At 49.7% G+C, this 27,727-nt stretch overlaps 3 protein-coding genes across 7 annotated transcripts in view; 1 reads left to right on the forward strand and 2 right to left on the reverse strand.

Moving 5' to 3' along the window:
- SMC1A (structural maintenance of chromosomes 1A) overlaps window positions 1-6,401 on the reverse strand; it is a 28,722-nt gene extending 22,321 nt beyond the window's left edge. For all 5 annotated transcript variants that reach the window (XR_014788011.1, XR_014788012.1, XM_084835939.1 and 2 more), the window contains exons 1-4: window positions 6,155-6,401; window positions 3,743-3,931; window positions 2,409-2,521; window positions 1,584-1,787 (exon numbers count right to left, since the gene is read on the reverse strand). Coding sequence is in view for 3 of the 5 variants with exons in the window: in XM_084835939.1 (XP_084692065.1) it covers window positions 1,584-1,787; window positions 2,409-2,521; window positions 3,743-3,931; window positions 6,155-6,263 (615 nt within the window). In the remaining 2 variants the exon portion in view is untranslated. The remainder of the gene's footprint in view (window positions 1-1,583; window positions 1,788-2,408; window positions 2,522-3,742; window positions 3,932-6,154) is intronic.
- Window positions 6,402-6,551: 150 nt separating this feature from the next.
- RIBC1 (RIB43A domain with coiled-coils 1) lies at window positions 6,552-21,048 on the forward strand. Its single transcript, XM_084835941.1, has 8 exons — window positions 6,552-6,797; window positions 8,610-8,759; window positions 10,342-10,423; window positions 14,134-14,478; window positions 17,415-17,533; window positions 17,696-17,923; window positions 19,221-19,387; window positions 20,019-21,048. Exons 2-8 carry the CDS (start codon window positions 8,643-8,645, stop codon window positions 20,098-20,100), a joined length of 1,140 nt encoding a protein of 379 aa, XP_084692067.1. The 5' UTR covers window positions 6,552-6,797; window positions 8,610-8,642; the 3' UTR covers window positions 20,101-21,048.
- Window positions 21,049-22,086: 1,038 nt separating this feature from the next.
- On the reverse strand, window positions 22,087-27,135 carry HSD17B10 (hydroxysteroid 17-beta dehydrogenase 10). The gene is made up of 6 exons (XM_084835942.1): window positions 27,091-27,135; window positions 26,157-26,321; window positions 25,880-26,044; window positions 25,153-25,281; window positions 23,055-23,163; window positions 22,087-22,480 (listed from the first exon to the last, which is right to left on the reverse strand). The coding sequence occupies exons 1-6, from the start codon at window positions 27,115-27,117 to the stop codon at window positions 22,290-22,292; spliced, it is 786 nt and encodes a 261-aa protein (XP_084692068.1). The 5' UTR covers window positions 27,118-27,135; the 3' UTR covers window positions 22,087-22,289.
- Between the last annotated feature and the right edge of the window lie 592 nt (window positions 27,136-27,727).

Below are 27,727 nucleotides of genomic sequence, written 5' to 3' on the forward strand. Positions count from 1 at the left end.
TCTTAGCAGCACTACAACAGCATTCCCAAGCAGGAGGAGGCTAAAGCCTCCTTCCTACCGTAACGCCCTTGATGGGGATGACCGTGTTTCTGCCGCCATTAGCAGTGGGAAAGCCGCAATCCTGGCTGCTTTAGGGTCACTGGGGGAGACAGAAGCCTCCACCCAGCTCTCCCAACTGGATTGGTGATCTAGCGCTGCAGCACCGGAACAGCCTTTCCCCCACATCTAGGCTACAGGAGAAACTGGGTGGGGCACACACGGGTTGCACAGAGTGACGGAGGGTTGCCTGCGGCCTGGATGTTGTGGACCAGTTTTAAACCAAACCGCATGATTTGGTCCACCATTCTGGCTGAACCATTCCACTTGCTTGGTTTCTGCCCTAGCTGCGGAGGAAGGGATGCCTCCTCCTCCACAACCAGCATGGACATGCACCAAGCTGGCACAAGATGGATGGATCACTCCACCCCTTCTCCACCAGTCTGCTTGGCTTCCCTTCCCCCATGGCCAGCACAGAAACGCAGGCCACTCACCTCTTTGCAGGCTAGTAAACAATTTTTGCAGGCTAGTAACGTTTTGTGGACTTAACTAGACAAATTATGTAGCGGAAGAAAGAAGAGAACGAGAAGGAAGTGAAAGAGAAAAGATGAGGAGGGGAAAGAGAGTGAGGATGCTTAGAAATAAGAAGTACAAATTTAAACCTGGATTTAAGGAGGGAGTGACTATAAGGCGGCTTTCCCCAACCTGGTGCCATCCAGATGTTTTGGGCTTCAACTCCCATCAGCGCCAGCCAGCATGGTCAATGGTACAGAATGCTGGGTGTTGTAGTCCAAAACATCTGGAGGGCACCAGCCTGGGGAAGGCTGGTATAAGAAAGGGAGAAATGTGGTCAGATTTACTGGCTGGGGAAAAAATGGATAGCAGAACAGGAAATACAGGAGTGAGGTTTCAAAAGAGAAAGAGGAAGGCTAGCAAGAAGAGGATTCCCAGTTCTATACCCAAAACAAATCCCGCACCTCATCCAGAGCTGGGGGCAGGGGGGATCTGTTTTGCTAACGCTTAAAGCTATGGAAGACATAGCCAAAACACCAGTCCCTGCAACTGGCTAGGCAACAGCACAACGGAGGAGAGGACAATGTACACCTGCCACGTGCAGAATCTGACCAGACTGGCAATTGAATCTGACTTCAACACTGGCGACGGAACAACATCCTCCATTGTACCTGACAGCTGGCTAGCTTAGCAAGCACAAAGCAGGCTAGGTTAAGGGACTCAGGGGGGTGGGGGCGCCGCCACCGCCTCCTGACATCTGCCGCCTGAGGCAGCTGCCTCGCTTTGCCTAACAGTAGGGCCAGCCCTGGCAGAGGGCTAAGAGGCAGTGTCACCTCTAGTCTGTGGCTGAGGAGATGAAACCAGGTACAAGAAAGGATATGGTGAGAGATAGGTGGCCTGAAACTGAGCTGGTTTTCCACTTTAACTCACAATGCAACATAGACAGGGTTTTCACCACAAAGATGCCAAGGGATAGAACAAGACCATTCTGTGCCCAGACAGAGTCGTGGCTAGTGGCGGCCTCCAACTTTTACCTCTTCCTTCTCCTGTTTGGCCTCCTTACGCTCAGCTGCGATATTCTTCTTGCGGTGGTAATTGAACTGGGTGTCTTCCTCCGCCTTGACCATCTCCTTCTTGCGTTTGTCGTACTCCTGAGCCAGCTCCCCCGAGCGACTGATCTCCTCAAAGAGTGCTGTGCGCTCCTTGGGGTTCTTCATCGCAATAGACTCCACCGCACCCTGGGACAGGGACAAAGGATCAAAGCCTCAGACCAATCCAAGGGGTTCACCTCACGAATCGGCCTCCCATCTTTCAGCATGGACCGAACAATGGGCGAGGACAACGCTGAGAGGTGAATGCCACCCACGGCAGCAGGAGTTTGTGGCATGCCTAGACAGAGTAGGCCTGGACTTCTACCTGCCTCTTCAACACCGCACTGCTGCCAACATCCCAGCCCAGCAGGCTAGAGGCAAAACAATCAGCCTGCACTTGTACTTCAGCACTTGCTAGAACAGCACTATTATCTCACACTTCAGAGTCACTGAGGGCACATTTGTGAAAATAAGGGTTGGCCAGCACTAGGCCCAATAAGCCTGTTGAGGACAGACTCCCACCCACACCCTCCTTCCCCCTTGCAGGATTAAATGAGCCCACCCCAGAATGCCTGTGGCAGTCCACAGTCCATCCACACAGCGTGAGGACTTTTCAGAAATGTTCTCAGAAGATCCACATGCTTGGGCTGCCCTTGTGAACGCAGGGTGGGGAAATGCCAATGGGTCTGGATGCCATATATTCCATTCTGCTGCAGCTAACGGCATGCATACTTTTGTTGGGCTATGAATCTGAAACACAAAACTTACTTGGAAGACTAGGAAGTTCCTAGCCTTGATCAGGATGCCCAGTTTCTCCAGCTCCTCGCTGTACTCGCTCAGCTGTACCACTTTGTTGTTGATTTTGTACTCTGACGAGCTCCCTAGAAGACACACATCTGCTTTAGGCAAGACTTGAAACTCAAGATGTGGCAAGATCCAGAGGGGCTGCCCCCCACCGCCCCCAAATCTTATTATGCAGAAGGTGATGGTGAGGAGTCTTACAAAGGACACCCAGAGAAAATAAGGGGAATAAGAAAAAGTAAACAGCAGGACGGGATTAGTTCAGAAGAAGAGTTTTAGCATTTAGTTAGGTCTGTCAGCTGTCATTATTTCTGAACACAATGCTAGTGCTGCAGGAAGCCAAGGCAAAAACGTCCTGCTGGCTTTCTGAGAGAGATAATGCAGGAGGTATGAACTGCCATACAACTAAGGTCCAGATTAGGAAAGGGACTTCAGCTCTGGGTGATTAAGGCTGCAATCTTACGCAGATTTACAAGGGAGCATGCCACACAGTTCAGTAGTAATGTATGGCTGTGAGAGCTGGACTATAAGGAAGGCTGAGCGCCGAAGAATTGATGCTTTCGAACTGTGGTGCGGGAGAAGACTCTTACGAGTCCCCTGGACTGCAAGGAGGTCAAATCAGTCAATCCTAAAGGAAATCAACCCTGAGTACTCATTGGAAGGACAGATACTGAAGCTGAAGCTCCAATATTTTGGCCACCTAATGCGAAGAGAAAACTCTCTGGAAAAGACCCTGATGCTGGGAAAGACTGAAGGCAAAAGGAGAAGGGGATGGCAGAGGATGAGATGGCTAGATAGCATCACCGATGCAATGAATATGAACTTGAGCACGCTCCGGGAGAGAGCGCAGGACAGGAAGGCCTGGCGTGCTATGGTCCATGGGGTCACGAAGAGTCGGACACGACTGAACAACAACATGCCACACAGTTGGCCTCCCTTCAGAGTAAACATGAATGGGATCGGGCGGTAACTTTCCCCTAAAGCAGGGGTTGGCAACCTACAGGTCTCCAGATGTTTTGGCCTACAACTCCCATGCCCTCTCCATTGGCTATACTGGCTAAGGCTGATGGGAGTTGCAGGCCAAAACATCTGAAGGGCCAAAGTTGCCTAATGGTATTTCATATATTTCCCTCATGCTAACAAACACACTTCTCTACCTCTCCTTAGTACAGCCCAGCCATCCTTCTGAGCTCCAACCATCCAACTCCTTGCAACGTGGCAAACTAGAGACCCCCCAATCCCTTTCTTGAACCCCAAGCACGATGCCCCCAAAGATTTCCCCACACTGCTCTAAAGCTCACCCACGATGACCCTTGCGAAGGTGCGATCTTCAGTACCATCTTCAGAGTAGACCATGCTGACAAATGCCCGGTTGGCAGCTGGCTTCCCTACAGGGGCCCCATGGATTAAGTCCCGCAAGGTCTTTACTCTCAAATTACTGGTCTTCTCACCAAGCACAAAGCTGATGGCATCCATGAGGTTTGATTTGCCTGGATGGAGGACAGCGAAGGAAGCATGATGTATTTTAGCAAAAACGTAAAAAGTGCTGTACGTCTCTCCCACAGGGTATCATTTGAGCTAGCACTTGCTGAGCCTCAGTCCTACAACCATTTTTCAATGCTTAGGCCTCAACCCTATAACATGTGAAAAGACAAGATTGCCTCTGAGCATGTACAAAATATATTTCTCACACAGAATGGCTCCTCCAATCTGAGGTGGAGGCAGTACAGGCCCTCCCGGAAGACTTGAGCCCTGGCTTCTCTCTCTAGAAAATGACACACAGCCTTCCCTTTCTTGAGAAGTACTGCCCTTTTTCCCTAGTACAGCCTTCCCCAACCTGGTGCCCTCCAGATGTTTTGGACAACTCCCAGCATTCCTGATCATTGGCCATGCTGGCTGGAGCTGATGGGAGCTGGAGACCAAAGCACCCAGAAGGCATCCAGTTCCGGAAGGTTGCCCTGGTAGTTTCTCCTCAACGCAGCCACTCCCCCTTCCCCCAGCTACAATCAAGTGATCCTTTCTTAAATCACACACAAACATAGCAGAATGCCCTCTTTTTCTCTCCCACCCCATTTGACTCAACCATCCTGGTCACCCAGACCTTGCTGCATTTGGATGCCCCCTCCAGCTATTTAACCCCACACATACCCATCACTAAGTTGTTTCTCACCAAGACCAACCCTCCACAAAAGCAACATTTTATCACTCACTTCCTGTACCAGCACTTTTAAAACCTGGATGAGGCTGTGTGTCTTTAACAGCTGCACGACAGACAGAAACTCAGCAGGTACAGTCTCCCACATCCAAATATTACAACATCCCTATGGAACCTGGTCTAGGGCTAAGGAAAAAAAAGATTCCCCACCACTGCCCCCAAGCACCCTTAACCCCTAAATCCTACTCCCCAACTGAAATGAAGTCTAAGTACACACATCTGCTCACATTTATCCCTTGCTACCCTTGCCTCTTTCCCTCTTTTGTCCTAAGCAAGCCCACAGGCACACTTCTGTCTGTATACCACAGGCAGACCCACAGGTTCTCCTCCTGCCATCTTGCCACAAACACCTGCTACCTGCACCACAGGATACTCCCGTGCTACCCATGACAGAAGATGGAAGGATACTAGATTTTGCAGGTCTCTGGCCTGATACAGTTCTTTACCCCAGGATGCAGTGAAGTAAAACCTGACTGCTCTAAGACAAAGCAGTCTATTGCACCTCTACAGAAATCACAGCTCTGGCTTTGCCCCTTCCAAGCAGCCTCCATGGGGGCAAGGCCAGATTTTGTCTCCACACTGATGCATGCCTGCACCTCTGCATCAGGTGACTGGAACCCTCAATCATTCCTGGTAGAGAAATACAATGGAATTTCCTGATCTCAGACGAGGCTGCCCAACACATCTCTGCATGATCCCCTACTCCAGCCTGGGTCCTTTCCAATCGGCCATCATGCAGGCAGGAATGAACTGGTGGGCGTTGCTGCCTGCATCTCAGCCTTGCCTGGGATTATTTATTTCTTCCTGGACTGCAGAGGTACTGCCTGTTGCATCTCTGTACGAGTATCTTCAAGTCAGAAGGTGTGCCCAAACCAGCAGGGTCTTCCAAGATTAGGCCACATGACTACTTCTCACACAGGTGGTAAACCTGCATGTGTGCTGTGTTACTGCTGAACGTCTATAGGCAGCTCTTCACAAGAAAGCTGACCGTCAGAGAGAAGGATTCTAGCCTAGCCTTCTCCCTGAAATACTAGTTGTCTACCGGCAAGGATTTAACGTTTTGGGGTTTTTTTGCACAAAGAAGCATTCAATCATGCGATACAGCTCAGATCACCTCAATGAGGACAAGGCCTATGACTAACCTGCCTCCACAGGTCACCCACCCCACCCCCCTCATTTCTGCGTTAGGCACCACGCTGGGCAGGCCGGCTGATTGGAAGGACGCAGCAGGCAGCCTCATCTCTGCGGGCAGGTAACTCTCCGCCGCACGCCTCTCCATCCGAGAGCCGCAGGAAGATCTCCGCTGGTACAAAGGCGCAAACGGAGCGAGCTACCGCACCCCGCGCCAAGCAGCGGGGGCCAGTCCTAGGGGCGCAATCCCAGAGCAGCGACTCATGCAGAGAGGCACCTCCTTTGGGGAAACACTCTGGTCTAGCGCTTGGTCCTCCTCCCCCAGGGCAGGAACCTCATCGTCTCGCCTCCTCCGAGGGTCGCGTACCGGATCCATTGGGCCCGATGATGGCCGTGAAGCGCCGGAAGGGCCCGATGATTTGCCGCCCCTTGTACGATTTGAAATTCTCGATCTCGATCAGCTTGAGGAACCCCATTTCGCGGGTTCGTGGGGAGGGGGATAGGGATGGGATGGGGACTACGGGGCCCGGCAGGCGACACGGGACGACAGGGCCCCTCGGTCAGGGCCTCAGGGGCCCCGCAGCACCCGACCGCTCTAGCCCGCTTTCGACAACAAGGACGGGAGGCCGGAAACCTCGCGAGAACTCACGATCCCACACTTGCAAGGCAACGCTTTAGAGATGCTCTTCGAGACGGTCGCTCTACGCACCACGCCCCCTTCGAAATCTCGAGTGTTGATAGGGCGCCGCTGCCCAATAAATTTTACATACGAAGCGCCGCCCTCTTCCGTCTAAGGTTGAGTAGTGGCCTTCTTCCAATGGCGCCTTCGTCCGGCCCCGTGCTTCTCTTGATGCTGATTGGCTTCCCGCTTCTAAAATTTGCATAAACCGACGTTTGGGTAGAACCAATGTGCCTCTTCCTAGGGTAAATGGGGTTGAAAATAGACTGGCCCGTTGTCATAGAAACCAGAAGGCCAACAAAGCTAGCTACAAACACTACAGAGGGAAAAGGTGAGAAGAAGCTAAATGAAGGGGCAGCCTAAAGGCTTCGTTGTATGTTGCAATCCTTTTTGTGGGGGTTGATTTTGTAATTTTATAATTTCATATAATAGCTTTTGTATAATAGCCTTTGGATAATATGGTATTTACGCAGCTCATTGCTACAAAACTGTTTTGGAAGTTTGTAGCGCAGTGTATCATTCGTATTAAGAAACTGTGGTATGGTTTTTTTTAATTAAAAATTCCTAATTGAAGGATTGGCTACTCTCAATTACCCGGGAGTTTTAGTTTGCAAAAAGTGCCTTGTTGTTTCAGCCTAGCCAAATTTACTTGGAAGTAATGCTTTTCAATGAAGCTTACTCCCAAGTAAGTGTGCTCAGGGCTACAGCCTCTGATCCTATCCATGTTTTCTCAAACGTAATTCCTGCTGAGTTCAAGTAAGGCTACAATCCTATAGATACTTACCTGAGAGTAAGTCCCATTGAATTCAGGGGGGAGGGGTCTGGATAGTGGGAAATGAAGGTGACAGAGCATGTACTTTGCGTGCGGAAGGTTCCAGGTTCAATTCCTGGCGTCTCCAGGAGAGCTCGGAAAGTCCCCTGACTGCAACCCTGGGGAGATGCTGCCAATCTGTGTAGACTACAGGGAGCAACCTGCAGCCCTAAAGCCACCTGCAGCCCTCAGCCTAACTTCAAAAGTCATCTGCATGCAGTCAGTTCAGTTATCTGGCAAGAGCGCTTCGTCCCTTCCACGGTAGCCGGTTGAGCGGGGAGAGAGAAAAGGTGTGACCCACCCACTTTTGGCTCTGGCCCCACCCATTGCCAACATATGGCCCCTGCAAGGAAATGTGGCCCTTGAGAGAAAAAAGGATGCCCACCCCTAATGATGACAGTGCTGGACTAGATGGAGCAACGTAAAGGCACAGCTTCCTGTGTTCCTTCTGCCCCTGAAACTTTCCTGTATGGTAGGGGGAGTTTTGAACAGCCTTATACTGTCATACCATTGGTCCGTCTAGCCCAGTATGGTCTGCATCAGCATTCTCCAATCTGGTGCCCTCCAGATGTGTTGGATTACATCATCTGGTTGGGGAAGATGGGAGTTGTAATCCAACCCCTCTGAGGAGCATCAAATTGGGAAAGGTATACACCTGCACTGACTGGTAGTGGGCTCTCCAGGGTCTCGGACAGGGGTCTTTCCCAGCCCTACCTAGAGATTGAACCTGGGACCTTTCAGATGCAAAGTACGTGCTCTGCCCCTCCACTCTCCTTCCCCAACATGTAACCTTACAACATGTATTCCCCACCCCCAGCCTAATCCCAGGATACTATAAACCAGCCTTCCCCAACCTGGTGCCCTCCAGATGTTTTGGACTTTAGTTCCCATCAGCCCCAGCCAGTATAGCCAATGGTCAGAAATGTTGGGAGTTGTAGTCCAGTACATCTGGAGGGCATTGGGTTGTGGAAGGCCATTATAGGCTGTTAGGGTTTTGAGCAGGCCAGTGCCCTCCTCAGTCCCCCTCCCTGTTTCTTTTTTTCTCAGATCGACATTCAGATGCCCTTAACATTCTTCTTGGTTAAGAGAATGGGATAAAGGCAGAATCTATCTTTAGGGGAGAGGGCTGGAAGAGACCACACTGACTGGGGGATCGGATTCAGGAGAAAAGCCTCTCCCACACTGGCCCAGGAGCTATTTGCAAAGTGATCCAGAATAGACAGCTAGGCACAGTTCTAGCCAGGCATCCATACCCAACAATGGAATGGGATTAGGTTACTTGGCAATGGGATGGAAAGTGGCCCATTTTTTTTTTATCTCCCTCCCTCTCAGATACAAACTCATCCCTGAGTTACAGCTGCAGAGATGTATAAAGTGGACATTCAGTCAGATCTAAAAGAGGCGGCCACCATTGAAGCCCGCAGGAACCGGGAGAAGCAAAGGCAGAGCCGCATCTTTAACGCCCGCTACCGCACCATGGGGGTGAGACTTGCAGGGCTGTGGAGCCATGTGTTGGGAGAAGGGCTCCCTTGGTTGGAAGCTCTGGAAAGTAGTCCCTAAACATCCCTTGGAGCTGAGACAGTGGTAGGATAGGAAGTCTCCCCTACACATGGACCCTTCTTGATATGAAGGGCCCCTTTCCACAGGAGCTCTTGGCTTGTTCAATGCGATGGGCCAGGCGTTCAACTGAGCTTGCTTCCCAGCAAAAGAGATTTCATAAAGGATAAGTTTGGGACTTCAGGGGCTCAAGGTTTGTCATCTTCTGTGATTCCACATTCTACAGGCACCACTTAGCGAGCAGCAGAGCTCATCTCTGTGGTTCAGAGGGTGGAACACATCTGATTATTCCTCAGGATCACCTGTATTTCAGGATCTAGACAGTGAATGGACCTATGTACTGCGTATGTGTGCCAAAAGCTTAAACCTGAGGCCTAAACTGCTTCAGATCCATTTGAGATATTTAGGAATCTTGGTAGCAAAGAGTTCATGTTAAAAGCACGGGTGGACAATTTGTGGCCCTCCAGATGTTTTGGCCTACAGTGCCCATCAGCTCTAGTCAGTATAGCCAATGGTGAGGGATTATGAAAGTTGTAGGCCAAAACATCTGGTTTTGGATCCTAGTTTGGAAGGCAATAGTTTGGAGGGCCACAAGTTACCCACCCTTGATTTATTTAAAACATTTTTATTCTGCCTTTCTTCCATAAAGGAGGCATTCAAGGTGGCTTATAATAGAAATTAACAAAATAAAAGGTTAAAATATTGAAATACAACAACCCCAAAACAGGAGACAGCAGATAAAAATATAACAAAGCAATAGCAGCAGGAAATTAGGCAAAAGCTGGCTCCTACGTGTTCCCATCTTAACTTCAGATGGTGGTGGGATGTGCAGCAGAGCCTCCCCAGATGACCTGAAGAGCACACAGGCTCATGTGGTAGGAGGCAGTTTCTCCATCCGAGAGCCGCAGGAAGATCTCCGCTGGTACAAAGGCGCAAACGGAGCGAGCTACCGCACCCCGCGCCAAGCAGCGGGGGCCAGTCCTAGGGGCGCAATCCCAGAGCAGCGACTCATGCAGAGAGGCACCTCCTTTGGGGAAACAGCTCCTACGTGTTCCCATCTTAACTTCAGATGGTGGTGGGATGTGCAGCAGAGCCTCCCCAGATGACCTGAAGAGCACACAGGCTCATGTGGTAGGAGGCAGTTTCTTTTACGTTTCCTGGTCCTGAGCCATTGAAGGCTTTAAAACTAATAACCAGTACTTTGATGTGAGCCTGGAAATGAAGCAACAGCCTACAAAGCTGGTTTGGGCATGGAGTCACATGCTCCAAATAACCAGCTCCTGTCAACAGCAGCTGCATCCTGAACCAGCTGAAGTTATGAAACAGGAGAGCTTATGCCATAGCATAAGAGTCTTTGAGGTACCATAATGTCCTTGGTTTGGGAGAGGTGGGAGGGCAGCATGCAGGAATCCTGCATTCCATTCGCTGAAGAATGTGCTTCTGAACCAGCCCCGCCACGTGTTGCTCCTAGCCTGCACTGTCATTAATGTCCCTCACCTTACTTAAGGTGGATGTGGAAGGCTTGAAAAGCCAGGTGGAAGAGCGAAAACTGAGAGACAATGCAGAGAAGCGACGGGATGAAGCTTTTGGTAAGCATTTCTGCACAACTTCCCCATTGGGTAATTCTTTGCACTTGTCCTAGGATGTTGGCCTGGGAGCTGGCAGATGTCAGCCAGTCTGTAGCCTTCTGTTTATGCAAGTCAGGATCCACAAGGATTATTTTCAAGTGCAGGGAAGTACATGAACCCTGGCAGAATGAAATGCATCAGCAAGAGCCTTGTAGGAGATCATGGGAGTTGCCTTCCAGATGTGCTGGACTACACCAGGCTGGGGAAGGCCACTTTGGGATCAGGAAATAATTTTCTCCTGGATCAGATGGGTCAGGAACCCTGAGATTGTCCATCTTGGCCTACAGCAATGGTTTCCAGTGGTGCTCCTAGGAACTCTGGGGTTTCTGCAGAAGCTTACCACGAGCTCCTCAATGAAACGATTCATAATGGCAGACGAGCTGCCTCATCTGCCATTATCAGTCTTTCCCTACAACCCACATTTCTGTTCGCAAAGTGTAACAGTAATTCCAACAGGCTTGTACCAGTGCTGCCCATGGAGAGCCTTGTATGTAGGCACAAAGCCTTTGCAACATGTACAGACCCCATAGCAGAAGAACAGGGATTCCTTGGTGGGTAAATCAATATAGGAATTATTTTTTGAAAGGAGGAAGTGTGAATCCAGTGCCTGATATCATGGGACCCCCACCAAGTGAAGGGTGAGGGCCTTCTCAGCGGTGGGATGGCCTCCTCAGAGAGGCTTGCCTCGCACCTTCTGTATTGCTTTTCTGGTGCTAGGTGAAGACCTTCTTATTCACCTAAGCCCTTTAAACAACTTGTAGTGTTTGTTTTTAAGCTTTTAAGAGCTGATCTTATTTTTCCACTGTGCAAAAAGGAAGTTCTGAGGCAGCATTTTACTGTAAAATACAACAAACACAGTAAAATGCTGCCTCATTGTATTTTATTCTCAGTTCTATAAGCTGCCCAGAGAACATATGCTGATGGGCAGCCATATAAATATGGTAGAGGAAGAAAATGGATTCATGCATTCATTTATTACATTTCTGTACTGTCTAATAGCCAAAGCTCTCTAGGCAGTTTACAAAGATTAAAACCCTAAAATACACTATAATGTAACATAAAACCTCTTGCATACAAAAATATCAAACAGGTTTGCACAATTAACAATAAAAATCCCAGGACCCATTAAAAATCTTATATGCTGTCAAATGCCTGGGAGTACAGGAAAGTCTTAACCTGGCGCCAGAAAGATGGCAATGTTGACGCCAGGCGGACCTGGAAAGAACGTTCCTTAATTAGGGGTCCACCACCAAAGCGGCCCTCTCCCTTAATGCCATCCTCTGACCTTCCCTTAGAGGAGGCACTTGGAGGAGGGCCTTTGATCAAGATCGTAGTGTACAGCTAGGTTCATCCTGGAAGACAGATAGAAGGCACCTGAGTCCTTAGAGCATTTCTTATGGAACATTTTCCTTGCCTCCAGGCACTGACACTGAACACCAGCCTTCCCCAGCCTGGCACCTTCAAAATGACTTCAGCTCCTATCAGTCCCAGCCAGCATGGCCAATGGGCAGGAATGCTGGGAGTTGGAGTCCAACACATCTGCAGGGCACCAGGTTGGGAAGCCTCCCCACCCCCAGCTTGGGCTAGTATACAATATGGACAACCTGAACTGTTCTGTGAGCTGGGTGAATGGGTACAGAAGGTTGAACAAAATGATGCTGAAGTTCCTTTCAAGCCTCCAAACCTGATTCGCATGAGGCTGTGCCGTGCCTATGCTGTAATTCTGCAGGAGTACAGAAAAGCCGAAGAACTGGGGGTATTGATCACATAACTCAGCTTCCTAAGGATCTCAGTTTTCACTTCAAAGACAAAAAAAAAAAAATCCCTCAGCTTTCTAGCCCTTATGGTTGCAGGGATATAGTTGGAAGTGTGTGGGCAGTGTCTCAGCGACATTTTAGAAGCCAGAGGAGTGGCTGAATATGCCAAAAGCAGAGTAACTTTTGTGGGGTTGCTTCTGCATTGGGGACCTTTTGTACTGCTGAGGCATTGCTTTTCTGCCATCAGCAGGAGGCAGAATTAAAAGCGTAATTCCACAAGCACTTAATATGGTGCTATATTCTCCATCGAGGCCCTTCCCCATGGCCAAGATCCTTCTGTAATGTTTTCTCAAAAGTCCCATTCAGCAAAGCTGCCCTGCAGCATGGATTTAGGGTGCAATCCTATGCATGTATAGAAAGAAATAAGTCCTACAAGTCCCAGCATCCCCCAGCCAGCCATGCTGTCTGGAGGATGCTGGGAAATGTAGGACTTATTTCTGCCTAAACATGCATAGGATTGTGCCCTTGGTAGCTTTCTCCTTGTAGCTTCTGCCCCTTCTGTTGCTTCCTGTTCAGCTCAGCCACAACAGTGCCGATGAATAATCTTAATTGCTCAATTTCTGTTCCCCATGGGGTAAGGGAGGGGTGGGGTTAGTTACTGGATTCCTTTCATGGCTATTTTTTTTATAATTGTGAAATAGTGTTGTTGTAGGGTGGGGGCCCGAAATTCCAAACTCTTTCTGCTAAGAAGTACAGCCACCTTGAGCTGTACGGAACAGGATGTTTGGGGCAGGTGGACAAATTTACAGGGGATTTTCCCACCACTCCCCAAGGTATTTTTAGGAATGTAATAGAAATCTGTAGAGCTAGAATCTGACTTATCAACTGATCTGCAACTGCTGTCCACTCTGTAGTGCTTACACATTGCTCTTCGCAAAACTGAGTGTCCCCATTCCTTAACCCTTGAGACCTCAGGGAGGGATGAAAAAAAGGAGGGAGATTACTCCCACCTGTGGTAGGTCTTAGCTCTTATTTATTCATACAAGTATTTGTATGCTGCTTTGGTCCTAAAAAGGGCTCCCAAGTGGCTCTCCTAAAAATACAGTGAGAGGAGAACAGACTAAAACATCAATATAATCAAGAAGGACAGAACATTTTTTTACAGATGAAAAGCTAGGCCAGTGCATAAAGCTTAAGAGGGAGAGTGCCAGCCACTTTACACTTCACTGCTGGGCAGATTAATTCCATTTCCAAATCACCTACTAGCATCTGTTTTATCCAGTTAGATTCTGTATGAAGGAACCTACTATCAGCTATTGGGGGGTGGGGCTGAAGATGGAAAGCAGACCTGATTTTTGGAAGAGGCCTACCATTTACTCCATGTTTGGTTCTGCCAGCCAAAGAAGGGAAGGAGAGTGGGGCAGTACCCCTGAAAAGCCGCAATAGCACTCTGCCAAGTCACCTGGATAGGCTGGCATACCAATTACATTTTAAGCCAAAAAAATCTGCCACAAATCAGGTACAAAAAAAAAAAAGGAAGACAACACAGAAAACACTGGAATGCAATAATGTGGCAATTATGTCATCTGTATTCTCTGTATAAAGTAAATGATAGACTAAATAGCCAGTACCAAAAAAAAAAGGTAGCAAAAAATGCCAAATTATGCTAAACAAAGAGAAATCATGCACACTGGCTTAACTTACATAACTTTTACGGGTTGCAGAATTCAGATTTCTTTCTTTTTTGTAAACACTGGTTTGGTTCCATTGGTGCAGAATTTTGATTTGTTTCTTCATGTAGTGCACCCACCCACTGCGCTAAGGGAGTTGCCATCTCCTTTCAGAAGGGCACATGTGTGTGTCGCTGAAAGGAGCGCCCTGTGCCCTTGTCTTTTCTTTGTTTTTTGGGTACAGATGCAGGCAGGGTGCAGTGTGACAGAATTGCACAGATGCTGGAGGAGGAGGAGCGCCAGCGGAAAAGGCAGCTGCACCAGGCTGTGGTGGAGTTCCGTGAGCGGGAGCAGCAGCCCTCCACGCGCCGGGAGTGGGACATCCATGACCCCGAGGCTGTACGCAAGGGGCATCCAGCTCGCGTGAGTGACGATGACCCACGCTGCGGCCCTGCTAGCATGCAGCGCTTTGCTGAGGAGGACCTCCATGCGCCAGCCCGGCACAAGCTGCAGAAGGAGCAGAACAAGCACATCCTGGAGGAGCAGAGGACCGAACGGGAAAAGAGCCTCGCAGACCGAAAGTATGCAGGTCGGTTTGGGCTGGGGAGCCTGAGGCCATGCTGGTGCTGCATGAGGGGGTGTAGGGAAGGGAGCTGGGCCAGAGCTGGGCTACTGTTGCTAGTGGAGGCCGGTGCTATATTCTCCAGCTATATTCTCTATCGTTTGGGGGGATAGAGTTCAGCACCTTGGAGAGCTCCCTCAGAGTTCTGACTGAAACTCAGAGCGGATTCACTGCCCCACTGAAATAGGAGCCACTGGCCTCCATTGGAGCATCCAGCTGGTCCCAGCATTGGCCCTGCTCAAGCGCTCCGGTGCCCGAGGGCGACAAAAACAAACAGCAGCACCCCTCCCAGTAACATAACCCAGGACACATCCACCAAGCCCTCTTGCACAACCCCAGCCCCACCCACGTGCATGCCTTGTAGCACTCCCCTCATGGCTCAACCCGTCGTGCTGGAACGTCCACGATTCTCAAGTGTGCGACGGCCTTTCTGCACGGCCAGTTCCCTGCTCCAAACTTGGCTTCGGTTCTGGCTGGCAATGTTGATCAACAGGCTTTATTTGGGTTCCTGAGCTCTCTTGGAGGGCTGCCCTCTTTTTAAGGCTCTGGATGATTGGGAACACGTCACTGGTGGAAGAATTCTCCTGCATTTGCAGTAAGACTAGTGGGAGGTGTGATATGGTCCTGCTGCTGCTGCGACATAAACTTAAATTTAACCACCTGCACAACCACGATTGAAATTAATGGGACCTGCCCTTGATTTGACAGCATGGCTTGCACAGCAGAACTACCTAGTGAATTGTGCCTGCCTTATATTAGATCTGTCTCTCACTCCGCTGCCTTTAGCTGCACCCAAAATCTGCTTCCCAAGAGGACTGCCTCACTTTGCCTCATAGCAGGGCCCCCTTTGCCCAGTACTTATTACTTCCTTGGCTGTTTTTCTGATCTGTCTTGGGTTTTAAGGAGTGAAAAGCAGGGAAAAGAGACATCAGCTTAAATCAGGGGCATGAGCAACTTGTGGCCCTCCAGATGACGTTGGACTACAGCTTCCGTCAGCCCTCATCCTTGGCTGTGGTGGCTAGGGCTGATGGGAGTTGCAATCCAACAACATCTGGAGGGCCACAAGTCTACTGCTCCCAGATTAGATGTTTGCAATTGGACCAAAGAGCTGGATCTACATTCAGGGCCAGAAATATTGGAACGAGGATAACTGTTTTGGCAGTTGGCCTCTGTACACCACCATATTGAAGTTGAAAGGAAACACACCCAGATGGGGGTGAAGTCAGGACTTTCAGCTGTAATTCAAGGGGTTTGACAAAAGTGGGGCGCTAACCATTCAGGAAGTACAGCCAGCGGCATACACACACACACACACCCCTCGTTGGTGGCTCATAAGTAATGGAACGAATGGCCGACAAGCAGCTGCATGGCCAGGTGTGGCCTGTTTCCTGGGTACCCCATGACCAGTCAAGCAGATAAAAGGCCTGGGAGGGGGTTCGGAGTGTTACATTTGCATTTGGTAGCTGTTCACTGGAACTCCCAACATGAGGTCCAAAGAGGTGTCCATGCGAGTGAAGGAGGCCATCATTAGGCTGAGGAAACAAAATAAACCCATCAGAGAGATATCAGAAACAGTGGGAGTGGCCAACACAACAGTTTGGAACATCCTGAAATCCAATACAACAGTTTGTAACATCCAGTACAACAGTTTGGAACATCCTGACAAAGAAGGAATTAACTGGCAAGCTCAGCAACAGCAAAAGGCCTGGCAGACCATGAAAGACAACTAAAGTGGATGACTGCAGAATTCTGCTCATGGTGAAGAGGAACCCTTTCACAACATCTAGCCAGGTCAAGAATGCTCTTGAGGAGGTAGGCATGTCATAGTCAACATCTACAGTCAAGAGACGGCTTTATGAATGTAAATACAGAGGCCTCACGATAAGGTGCAAACCACTGGTAAGGCTCAAGAACCGAAAGGCCAGATTAGCCTTTGCCAGCAAACACCTAAAAAAGCCTGCCCAGTTCTGGAATAAGATTCTTTGGACTGATGAAACCAAGTTTAACTTGTACCAGAATGATGGGAAGAGAAAAGTATGGAGAAGGAAAAGAACAGCTCATGATCCAAAGCATACACATCATCTGTCAAACATGGTGGAGGCAGTGTTATGGCATGGGCATGTATGGCTGCTAATGGAACCGATTCTTCATGAGGAATTCTGCCTCACACCCATTCCAGCCTTTGTTACCCAGGCGATGACTTGCCTTCCCTTACTCAAACCATGAGATTCAGCCTAGTGTGAGAGTGGTTCTCCTTGAGCAGCCTTCCAGGCTACTGTACCTGTTGCTGACTGGGTGAACGGTGGTTCAACATACAGCGTACCACTGGGCTGACAGCTGAAAAGCAGGATGGAGTGCCATGGCAACACAGGTGACCAACCTGGGGGATGAGAACTGAGCCTGGGACCTGTACTCAGGAGCTATGTCCCCTGGCAGTAGGACTGTGTTCGCTCTTGAACGAGTCTGACGCATCTTGTGGCAGGAAGAGAACACTACAGAGTCGGATACTGTGCCTCCAGCGGTATCTGATCTCCGCAAGGTGCTGTTGTGAGTTGTGAAGGATAAACTCAAAATCTGCTGGGTTCCCCATCCCATTTGAATGGAATAAACCTGTTCATTGACTTGGTGTACGACAGCCAAGGAAGTCTGTGTAATGCATACATGTGCACACACACACAGGCTTGCTTGTCACCATCCTCACAAATCCCATTGAAATGGGTGGGAGCTGCAAAAGAGCACAGATCCATGCCGCTCTGCTGCTGTTGTGGCGCCCCAAATCTGCTGCCTCACAACAGGGCTGAGTCTGTGTCTAAGGGAGGAGAAAGTAATCCAGACAGCCTAATGCATAGATTGCATACCAGACCACCTGGGTTCCATTTGAGGTTGTGCCACTTTCCTTTCAGATACACTGGAAGACAAAAAAAGGATAGAACTGGACCTACGGGCCCTGGAGCTGGCGCGCTTGGAGGAGGAATGTCGCAGGGCCAAAGCAATGGCCACCGCTGACTTTAATCGAGCCCAGGTATCCCATCTTCTACCTGCCACCTATCCATAATTTCACCCAGACAACTGTCTAGGGACAGATAAGAGCACAAAGACGTGGAGACCGCTGTAGCTGTGGGTGTGGGCAAGGGGAGCGCCAACCCATCAAAAGCCATCTCTCTTCTCTTGCCCCACCCCCCAGGCCGCAGAGGTCGCTGAGCAGCAGCGTCTTGCCCACCAGCGGGAGCAGGACGATAACTATGCCGAGATCCACAACCACCTGACCGGCGACATCCTGACCGAAAACCCGGACATCGCCAATAGCTTGGTGGGCCCACACCGCGTGATCCCCTACCGCTGGAAGGGGATGACCCTTGCACAGATGGAGGCTGTGTGGAAAACGCAGGAGGAACAGTGCAAGGAGAACCAGGCAAGTGGCATGAAGAGAACAGCATACATTGCTCAGAAAAGAGAGTGTGGGAGTGTGGGAACGTGTACCGACGTGTGTGATACAGCTGAAGGGAAATGGTTTGTGTGTGCATAGTTGCTCACTAGCCAGGATTAGGGTACACACTAGCAGTCAACTAGTTGCCTGTCCAGGGCAGGGATGGGGAACCTTTTTTCTGTTGAGAGCTGCATTCCCCAAAGGGGGGAAATTGGTCAGAGGCTGGATGCCAGCAGTGGGCAGGGCTGAAGGTAGTGGTTGGCAGGACCAGAGCCAAAGTTGGGCAGAGCCACCTCTTCCTCTTGATTGTCCTGCGTTGGCTGCAGCAGCCTCTGAGTGAAGGGGCAAACCAAAAAACAAGGTAATGAAACAGGCAAATGTTCAAGCACACAGATTTCAGTCCAATGGGGCTCAGGCTAAGGCAGAAGTGGTCAAGATAGCAGGCAGAGGTCAAAGCACAGTTAGGCAGTCAGAGATGTTAAACCGTCCAGAAGGAGAGTTGAGCAGGAGTCCAAGGGTCAGTCACACAGAGCACCAGTCACAGGGCATGGTCTGGGAGACAAGGTAGAAGACACTGGAGCTGAACAAATGGCATTTTTTCCAGCACTGGCTAGGCAGCCACTGAAGGCTTTTATCATCAGAGCCTGCTGAGCCCCACCCAGGGCTCAGCTGCAGTATATTAGAGCTCTCTGGCTAGACTCCTACTCCTGAGGAGTCCTTCTTGGTACATGAGCCTGCTTCTTGAGGTGATGACGCTCTTGGGCGCTAGGTAGTTGCCCAGCTCCTGCCTCAGAGGCAGACCGCCCCTCCCCATGGGGATGGAACCATGGTCATGGGATATGGCATTTGGGAGGGGTTCTTTTGCCCAGGTGAAAGGCCACAGGCTTCCCATATATTGTCTATTACCTTTTCCTCCCTCTGAGCTTCCCACTGGTACTTTTCCCCTGCCCACACTGTTGAAATGGTAGAGGAGAAGCTGGTGGACTAACTCACAGACAGCTGGAACATCATTACAACGATACTCTGCATTTGTATAGCACAGCTGAAGTGTTCAAAAGTGCTTCACACACATCATCTCAGTAATCCCTTACAACAGCCCTGTCAGGTAGGCCAGTGTGGTCTCCATGTTAAAATTTGAGGAGTGGGACAGAGACCGAGTGTACAGTAGCATATTTATGGCCACCCTGTAAGTTCCTGGCAGAGCAGATTGCATAGCTATCACTCTTGCCCTCCACACTGCACCAGCTCTCAAGTCCTTTGTGACTGCTGTTCCTCCTCACAGAGGCTGCGGGAAGCGGAGCAGCAGCGAGATGCCGAGTGGGACCGGCAGCAGCACTTGGCTGCCCGTGCTGCCTTGGAGATGGAGGAGCAGGAACAGAATTTCCGCCTGCAGCTGAGGAAGAGCCTGGATGCCTACAACCGAGAGCTGGCAGATGCACAGAAGTCCAAGTGAGTAACCCAGGGACGAAAGGAGACGGTGCCCACGAGACAAGTGAACCACCTTCTGCAGGCAGAGGATTTGAGGTAGCCTGGAGGGCAACAGAGTGGGGGACTGACATGATCTGGCCTCTGGCACACAACCCATTGGCGAGTTCTCATTTCAATGAATGGGAGCTGTGCAAGGACCCCCCCCCCCATCTTAATTAGCAAAAGAGGAATGCCACTGGACTTTCATTTGCCACCAAAATCTCCTAGGGCAGCTGCAGATGGAATGCTACCTGCCAGGAGGATGGGGGCAGCGAAAGCAAGTCAAACACCCCATCCTTACTTACTAGTTGTCCCTCCGGGGCATGGCTATGCTGAATAGGCAACCTTTTGAACTATGCAGCTCAGGTTTGTCTGGAAGCACTACCTGCTCAGCCAGAAGCCCTTCTCCCTAAATCCTGTGTCCAGGGCCTCTGTGTAGTCACCCAGGGGAGAAGCACATTATGCTCATGGTCAGCGGTTCCTTCAGCTGTTATTTCTATGTTCCTGGATTAATTCCTGCCACTCAAAACTGATGGCAGGGCTGACCCTTGGCATGAAGAAACAAACACAGTTGTCTTCTCCACAGCACAAATCTCTATTCTTTGTTTGACAGCTTACGGTATCTGGAGAAAGAGGTCTACACCAACGCACCCACAGCCCAGTACCACTTGCAGTTTAACACCAGCAGCCGCTGATGGAAGGATGCAGGGAGTGAAATCTTTGGAATAAGGGAGCAAAGTAAAGTATGTTTGTATAGATCAATGGAGCCCTCTGGTGGTTGTCAGGCAGAGATGCAAGGGCTAAGAAATTGCTGTTCACTGTGGACCATGACCAAAGTCCAGTTTGGACTAGCTTACATTTTATCACACGGATTCCACTCCACATTACTCCATGTAGAGCCTTTTAGCTGGTTGAGCAGCTTTCTGTTTGCATACTTCTTCACACAGCACATAGTCACTATGGAATTTGCTACCACAAGACATAGTGATGGCTTTAAAAGGGGGTTAGACAAATTTTTGGAGAAGGCTATCAATGGCTACTAGTCCTGATGTCTATGTGCTTGCGCAGCTGGTTGGCCACTGTGTGAACAGAACACTGGACTAGATGAACCCTTGCTCTGATCCAGCAGGACTTTTCTTATGTTCTTATGTCTGCGCTGGCAGAGAAGGCTGCCCAACCACATGACAAACTGCTTTGCACAAATGACTTGCCATGTGATTGTATGTACCATGTGGAATGATTTGAAGTGCTCTCTGTCATGCACAAACTGGCCCTTTGAGAAGGAGATTAGAGTAAGATACTGGGTGGCTTGTTTGGCACATGCATAGCAGAATGTGGTGCACAACCCAGAATGTCAAAGTTCAAGGACACATCTCTATGGCCCTTCCTCAGACGATCAGATGTAGCTCCTGTACCTGCAGTCCAGCCCACAATAGTTTGCTCATCATCCACATGACAGCCAAGGACCACCCCAGATGAAAGGCAGCTGGGCAGCCTGCACAGTTGGCTTCCTGCTCTCAAATGGGGGTATCCTGCACTGAGTACTTGCCTATGCGTAGTTATGTAGGACAGAAAGTCACCTTGTATCCGCACATTAGAATTCTCAGCTTTCACATATAGCAAGCAACAACAGAATATGATATACAACTCTCTTGGCTGCATCTCAGTTTTACTCCTCAAACACAAGGGAAAAGGCAGAAGGAGTTCACAGTGGTTTGCATTTCTGTGGTCATTTCCTTTCTGAAACGCTCCTCACAACTATCATTTCTTACTGCTTTGTGCCCACCCGGTCCCTATTTTGCCAAGAACTCTAAATCATTTGGAAGCTTTAGAAATCAGTTGTTTACTTCACTTTATTTGCACAATTTAATCTAATAAGATTTGGCTTTCCTTGAAACGCATTGAAATTCTTTTGGGGCACTGTGAACTGAATCCTCATTATAGGGGAAGTGAAAGAGACACAAACTGAGGTTCAATTACAGCAGGGGTGGGGAACCTCTGGCCTGCAGAGGCTCGGGCTCCACCTGCAGGCCCCTCCCCCTCCCCAAGCCCCTCCCCCCTGCATGGAGGCTATGGGGGGGCAGCTTGTAGAGGAGACAGGGAGAGGAATCCCCTTATCTTCAATCTGTGATTAGAGATAAAAGGGGGTTCCCCTACGGTACTGGCAGCTGCGTATTCAGCCATGGTTTGCAGAAGCTTATGCAGCTGCTGGCTGACCCCCTTTTCTTTCCTCTTCCCCAGCTGGGAGGGCGGGCAGCGTGCAAAGGAGGCACATGGCCGGCTCAGCTTCACCCGCCCCTTCACCCACAGGAGAAGACTTGGGACAGGTGAAGCTGCCCCAGCTGACAAACCGGGTGAATCATCTACCCAGCCTGTCAGCCAAGGTTCAAATTACATTAGAGGGTGAGGCCTTGGCCCGATACCATTTGACTGCAGAGGACTGGGTGGAGTTATCTGGTTGCCCCACCTGGGTTCCCTGCCCCTGAATTACAGCCACAGAAAAGACACCAAATGCCAAACCAGTTGTCTTTGTGTTTGAAAGTGAAAGGGAGGGAGGGCTCCTGGATTGCAATGAACATTTGGAGGAGGATTTAATAGTGGGTAGAGGTCCAGCAGCCAGGGCTTTCTAGATTGTCCCACTAGCGCTGGAAGGGAGGACTTGGATGGCAAACAGGAGGACATAACAGTAATCATTCATTTATTACGGTCCAGATGTTAATCATTTGCTTTGCTAGCCCAGATTTCACTGAAGGTACCTTGGTACAGGCAGCTGGAATCACCCGTAGGTTCAAAGTACAATGATTCTGGGCCAGTGGAGATAAGCACCCCCTGGCTAACACTGAGGAGGAGAAGCCCTCTTGCTGCCCTGGGCCCGGGCGAGAGCTCAGGGCTGCATGCGGATAGCCCCATCAAGCCGGATCACCTCGCCATTGAGCATGGGATTCTCCACGATGCACTGCACCAAGTGGGCATACTCCCCTGGAGCACCAAGGCGACTTGGGAATGGCACCTGTCTTGCCAGGAATGTCTGCACTTTCTCAGGAAGCAGTGCCAGCAGAGGTGTTGCAAACAGGCCTGGAAAAACAAAAGACACTCAGAGCTGCACCAGTTCTTTCTACGCTCTTTGGTAAGATCTATTAAGCAGGGCTGGTGCATGTCACAATTCCTGGAGCATGGATGGTGTGATTAGGTGCAGAGTTCAAGTTCCTAAGGATCCTAGTTTCTACTTTTTAAGAAGAGTTTCTAGGGCTTGTGGCTGCAAATATAGGATTGAAAGTGAACAGCCAATGCCTGCGGAAACCCAAGATACGACAGCGGTGCCTAAATAAGGTTTCCAGAGGTTATGTGCCCTGGATGTTCAATACTCTATAGCGCTCATCTCCCACACCCAGGACTAGTAAAACAAAACCAAGTATTCAGAGTAGTAAAATGTGCAAAACAGGTTCTAGAAAAAGCAACTTCGCGTAGAATCCTCTAACTTGCATAATGTATGCAGGTTACAGCATTTGCATTGCTTTGGTACAGGATTTTAGAGGGAGTGCAGAGTACACACAACCCTGCCATTAACCTTCTGCCATACCAGCCCTGCACACCTTTCGCACGTTCTAGCTTTGTCTCCCACTGCCTAGACTCAAGGCAGGCGTGATACCTGGTGCAATGGTGACGACTCTGATCCCCATAGGGGCGAGATCCCGGGCAATGGGCAGTGTCATTGCCACAATGCCTCCTTTGGAAGCAGAATAGGCAGCCTGGCCCACCTGCAGGGTAAACAATGAACAGTTTAGTTTCCTAAAGATAACAGAGCAAAATACCCACACTTACTACAATCATAAGTTAGAAGTGTTATCTGAAATATACATGGAAAGTTACAGTGTGAATGCCAAGTACCACTGCGAGAAAGCTACTGAATTGGGGGGGGGGGGGGCACAAGAAGTGAAAGGAACAGTCATGTGTTGGGACTAACCAGCCACTGTGAGTCCATAAAAGGTAGTTTAGTGCTGGCCAACATCTCTGGGTAAGTGTACAAGTCCAAAGCATGAGATAGTGATACTCTAGTTCACACTGAGAAACATATACAGCCCCATGCCTCCCCATCCCTTGGGAGAAGCAGGCAGGAATGCAAGCCTGCTTCTATGCCACAGCCAGGCCCACAGGGGTCTCTCTCCTCCTGACCAGATGTTCCACAATGCACTGACTGCCTCTAAGCCAGAGGCTGGCCTCCCTTGGATTAGTTCAGCTTTCAGTCTCCAGGCTCCTCCAAACCCACACCTTTCAACACAAAAGTGTGGTATGGTCCTAGAGCTAACCTGTGATCAAAAATAAAACTATAGGATGAGTAGATTACTCCCCTGCCACTTCATATTCAGGACTCGCCCAAATGATGGCTTGGGACAGTAATACTCTCAAGAATGCCGGCAAAGCAGTGCACAGTCTGACAGATGCATCCCCTTGAGATTTGCTGCAAAAGCTGGGGCACATATTGTGGGATTACAAGGTATAGCCATTTAAGACAAGCAAAATGTCTCGGGGCCAGTCCTATCTATGCAATATCCCTTTCAGGCTGGACAGCCAAACTGCAGAAGGATTTTTTTTTTATGCTATTAAAAATAACTTCAGTTCCAGAAAATCTTTTTGTTTCAGTCAAGAATTTGTGACATATATGAACAGCAGGGGCTTATTATAGCATAATACATTTCAGGCCGTCATATTTTGAATTTTCAAATAATGTTTAAACATTCTGGTCATTCATTTCAGACCCCTGGCACAAGCCAAGACATGAAAATAAAACATTAACCCCTTAAGAATACACCTCTCAAAATGGATTATAATTTCAGGTTAGTTCTCATAGTAACACATTTCCCCATTGAAGTGAAGAGATGCACATGGACTGTGCTGTAGTCCTGAGAACCCCCCAACAGAAATGCTTCTCCAGGAAACTGGTTTATTTCGAAGGAGCTTATGCAGGAGACGTTCCTAGCATATTTCACTCTATACAATCAATGCACTCACAAGACAGCTCCAATCTAAAGAATAACGTTTTAATCTTTTCATAGATTAAGGGCACAATCCTATACATGTTTAAACAGAAAGAAGTCCTACAACTCCCAGCATTCGCCAGCCAGCCACTCTGGCTGGGCAATGCTGGAAGTTGTAGGATTTTTTCTGTCTGAACGTGCATAGGATTGCACCTTAAGACTGCAAACCTGTATACAATACCTGGAAGTAAGTCCCGTTAAGGTTAGTAAATATGCATAGAACTGCACTGCACATGACCAGTTCACACCTTCAGTTCTATTAGAACAACATTTCAATCGTGATACTAAGGATCGAGCCACGCATTGGATGTCCAACACTAACATCAAATGATGGCAGGTCGGTGTTGAATGAGCCACTACAGATCAAACACTGAATGTAAAACATTCAGTTCACACCATAAGCTGCAAGTCATCAATGCTTCAGTAAGAAAAGTGTCTGTCTGTTGCACCTTCCAGAGCCTCAGGGTATTACAGGGCAGGGTAAAGCACAGGAACCCCAACCCTTAAGGGCTCTACAGATGCTGCGCACAGGTTCCCTTCGCTGCTGTACTGTTGCACACAGACTGTTGCCTGCTGCCACACCCAGACCTTAGTGCTGCTACTCTTTCGTAAGAATATTGCCACATTCAGGAATACGTGGGTTTTCAGCTTAAGGTAGGGCCAGCTAGTGTTGTCAGCCAGGGTAGCTGTCACAGGACACTTAGGACTCACCTGCCCCTCAAAGGCAGCCACGCTGGCAGTGTTGATGATCACCCCTCTGTGTCCATCCGAGTCGGGTTCATTTCGCCCCATCTCACCCGCAGTCAGACGAATTACATTGAATGTCCCAGCAATATTCACCTGAAGAACACAGACATATCGAACGTATTAAACCCAGAAGTCCTGTCCCCACCACCCCACCCAATAGGACCAGACAATACAATGTCACTCCACCAGCACACATTAGAACTAAACCGCAGGCCTAGCAAACACCGCCACCACCTGAGTCTGAATCATCTTCATATATACTAACAGCAAACTAATTCTGCAAGCGCTGGTGCTTATGTAACCAAAACTGCACCACCTATGCAGAAGAGAGAGTTCATAGCAGCCTTGGGGGCACCCAAACATTTGGAGAAGTGCAAATACAAAAATTTAGCCCAATGAGGACTGAACATGCTTGGCGGGCACAGAATACTGACTGTTGGAACCCCCCAGAAAACTTGGTGAGGAACGGGAGGGGAATGGAGCATCCCAAAACACAGTATGGCTGGCTGGAACACTGAACAGCACTACTCCACACTGCAAGGTTCTGTTGCGGGTCCCACTGATCTGGTAAAGTATTTTCAGTTTCCTGCTGCTTCCCTGCTAGGCAAGAAGGGTTATTGAAATGGTTGGAACAAGAGCAGATGACAGAGAATCAGGATGGACTAGGCTGCTCTTCTCACATCCGACTCACATCGATAACTCTCTGGAAGTCCTCCAAGCTGTGAGGAAGTTCCTTCTTCATATTATAGGTTTTGACAGCCACTGCGATGCCAGCACAGTTCACTGCAACATCCACACGCCCAAACTTCTCCCGTGCCAGAGCCAGGGCAGCCTTCACATCTGACTCTGATGTTACCTGGGCAAAGAGGGAAGAGACTGACTCAGCTCAGCCCCTACATCTTGCTCCCCACCCAGAGATGGGGACAGATGGCCCAAACTTTCAAATTCCCCACCCCAAACATCCTTACATCAGCAGGAGCAAAGAGGCATCTCTCTCCCAGCAACTTGGCCACACTTGCCCCATCAGACTTTGGCAGATCCACCAGCACAGCACTGCCTCCATGTTGCACCAGCCGCTCTGCTGTGGCCCGGCCCAGCCCTGATGCCCCGCCAGTCACCAGGCTGACCATTCCCTGGGGGGGGGGGGGTGTAAAGAAAATAATGAGAAAATTATCATGCAGGTAGAGCAGACCAACAGAGAGGTTCTGAAGCCTCAAATGCCTTTCGGGCAACACTCACAGATATACACTAGTACCTACAAGGCTTCCCTTCATCTGAAAAGTACAACAGTACTTCCCAAGAGAAATAAGGTTGCCATCTTTTGTTCTGACTGGGCTCCTGCCCCTCAAAACAACTGCATGACAAGCAGAAATACAAGCAGCTTCCCCCCAACACAGATGCGATTGTGGGGAAATTGCCTGTGCACCTGTTTGAGGCATAAGAGCTTTACCAGGTTGTTTTTGGAGATGGGGGGAGATCGCAACGTTATTATCTTTCCCACCCACCCCCTAAACAAGGCTTTTGTGCCTCAAATGGCTGCACCACAGGCGCAAATACAACAGATGCAGCATTCCCTACAATTGTATCTGTGCTTGGGAAATGCTGCACTTGTTGCATTTCTGCCTCTCATGCAGCTGTTAAAGGCGTAGGAGCCATACTGTCCTTCCAAAATGCCTCACAAGAGAAGGAAGGGCGGTATCTCTTTAGCTCTGTTCCCCCTACTGAAAGAACATTGGTCTCTCCCAGGGACCCGGTGTCTCTCCCCCTGCCCGGCCACGCTGGTGGCCTCATCCACCCTCTGCTTCCCTACAGCTGGCGGAACGAGCTCGCTCCCAAACTTCACGCTGATGTCCCCTCCCGGGCCCCGTAGGGCTATCTGTGTTGCCTTCGCCGGGTTGTTACCTTCACGCTTCTCAATGCCGCCGCCATGTTGCTCCCCGAAGGGCCAGTCCTCCAAGCTCCGCCTCCTTCCTGAGGAGAGTGGGCGGAAGTACGGCAAGAGGCGGTCGAAGCAAAGGCTTGCAGCCGGGTCGTGCACGTGGCTACCCGAAAGGAAGTCCCACTGGTGTGAGTAAAGCGAAACCTGGGTAAATCGCCCCTGCCAACACGGCCTTCCTTCTCTTTGGCTAGCCCGCCAACAGTTATGCCACGATAAATCCTCGCGAAGAGACGCCTTGCTGCCGCACCTCTTGAGATTTGTCCCAAGAGCCCAGAAGCTTACAGCCGCGAATAGACAATATGCAGCCCCGTCCAGTGCAAGATTACTCGCAAGGAGGTCGGCATGACGGTGTTCAGTTAGGCTTAATTGTAACTTAAGTCTGGGTGGAATTGCGGCCCTAGGTAGAGTTATGAGAAACAGGCGGACGGCCGGGTTTTCTTATTGTTTTCTGAAGTAGAAACCGAAAGCCAACGACCGGTAAGCGTCCTCAGTGGCTACAATGTGGATGGAGAGGGTAGGAGGACAAAAGGCTTTACTTGGGCCATGTGAAGGTAAATAAGGGCTTGCAGGTAAGAATACACTCCCTAGTTTTCCCTCTGG

This window comes from Heloderma suspectum, chromosome 2, assembly GCF_057233095.1.
Source record: "Heloderma suspectum isolate Gila_16-S chromosome 2, 16-S_ref, whole genome shotgun sequence".
Lineage (NCBI taxonomy): Eukaryota > Metazoa > Chordata > Lepidosauria > Squamata > Helodermatidae > Heloderma > Heloderma suspectum.

Coding starts and splice junctions, on each gene's coding strand:
- RIBC1 (XM_084835941.1), top strand. CDS start 8,643: ATGTATAAAGTGGACATTCAGTCAGATCTAAAAGAGGCGGCCACCATT. Junction 17,924..19,220: donor AACAGTGCAAGGAGAACCAG/GCAAGTGGCATG, acceptor TCCTCCTCACAG/AGGCTGCGGGAAGCGGAGCA. Junction 19,388..20,018: donor GCAGATGCACAGAAGTCCAA/GTGAGTAACCCA, acceptor TTTGTTTGACAG/CTTACGGTATCTGGAGAAAG.
- HSD17B10 (XM_084835942.1), bottom strand. CDS start 27,117: ATGGCGGCGGCATTGAGAAGCGTGAAG. Junction 26,045..26,156: donor GCCTCTTTGCTCCTGCTGAT/GTAAGGATGTTT, acceptor CTCTTTGCCCAG/GTAACATCAGAGTCAGATGT. Junction 22,481..23,054: donor AGTCGTCACCATTGCACCAG/GTATCACGCCTG, acceptor TTGTTTTTCCAG/GCCTGTTTGCAACACCTCTG.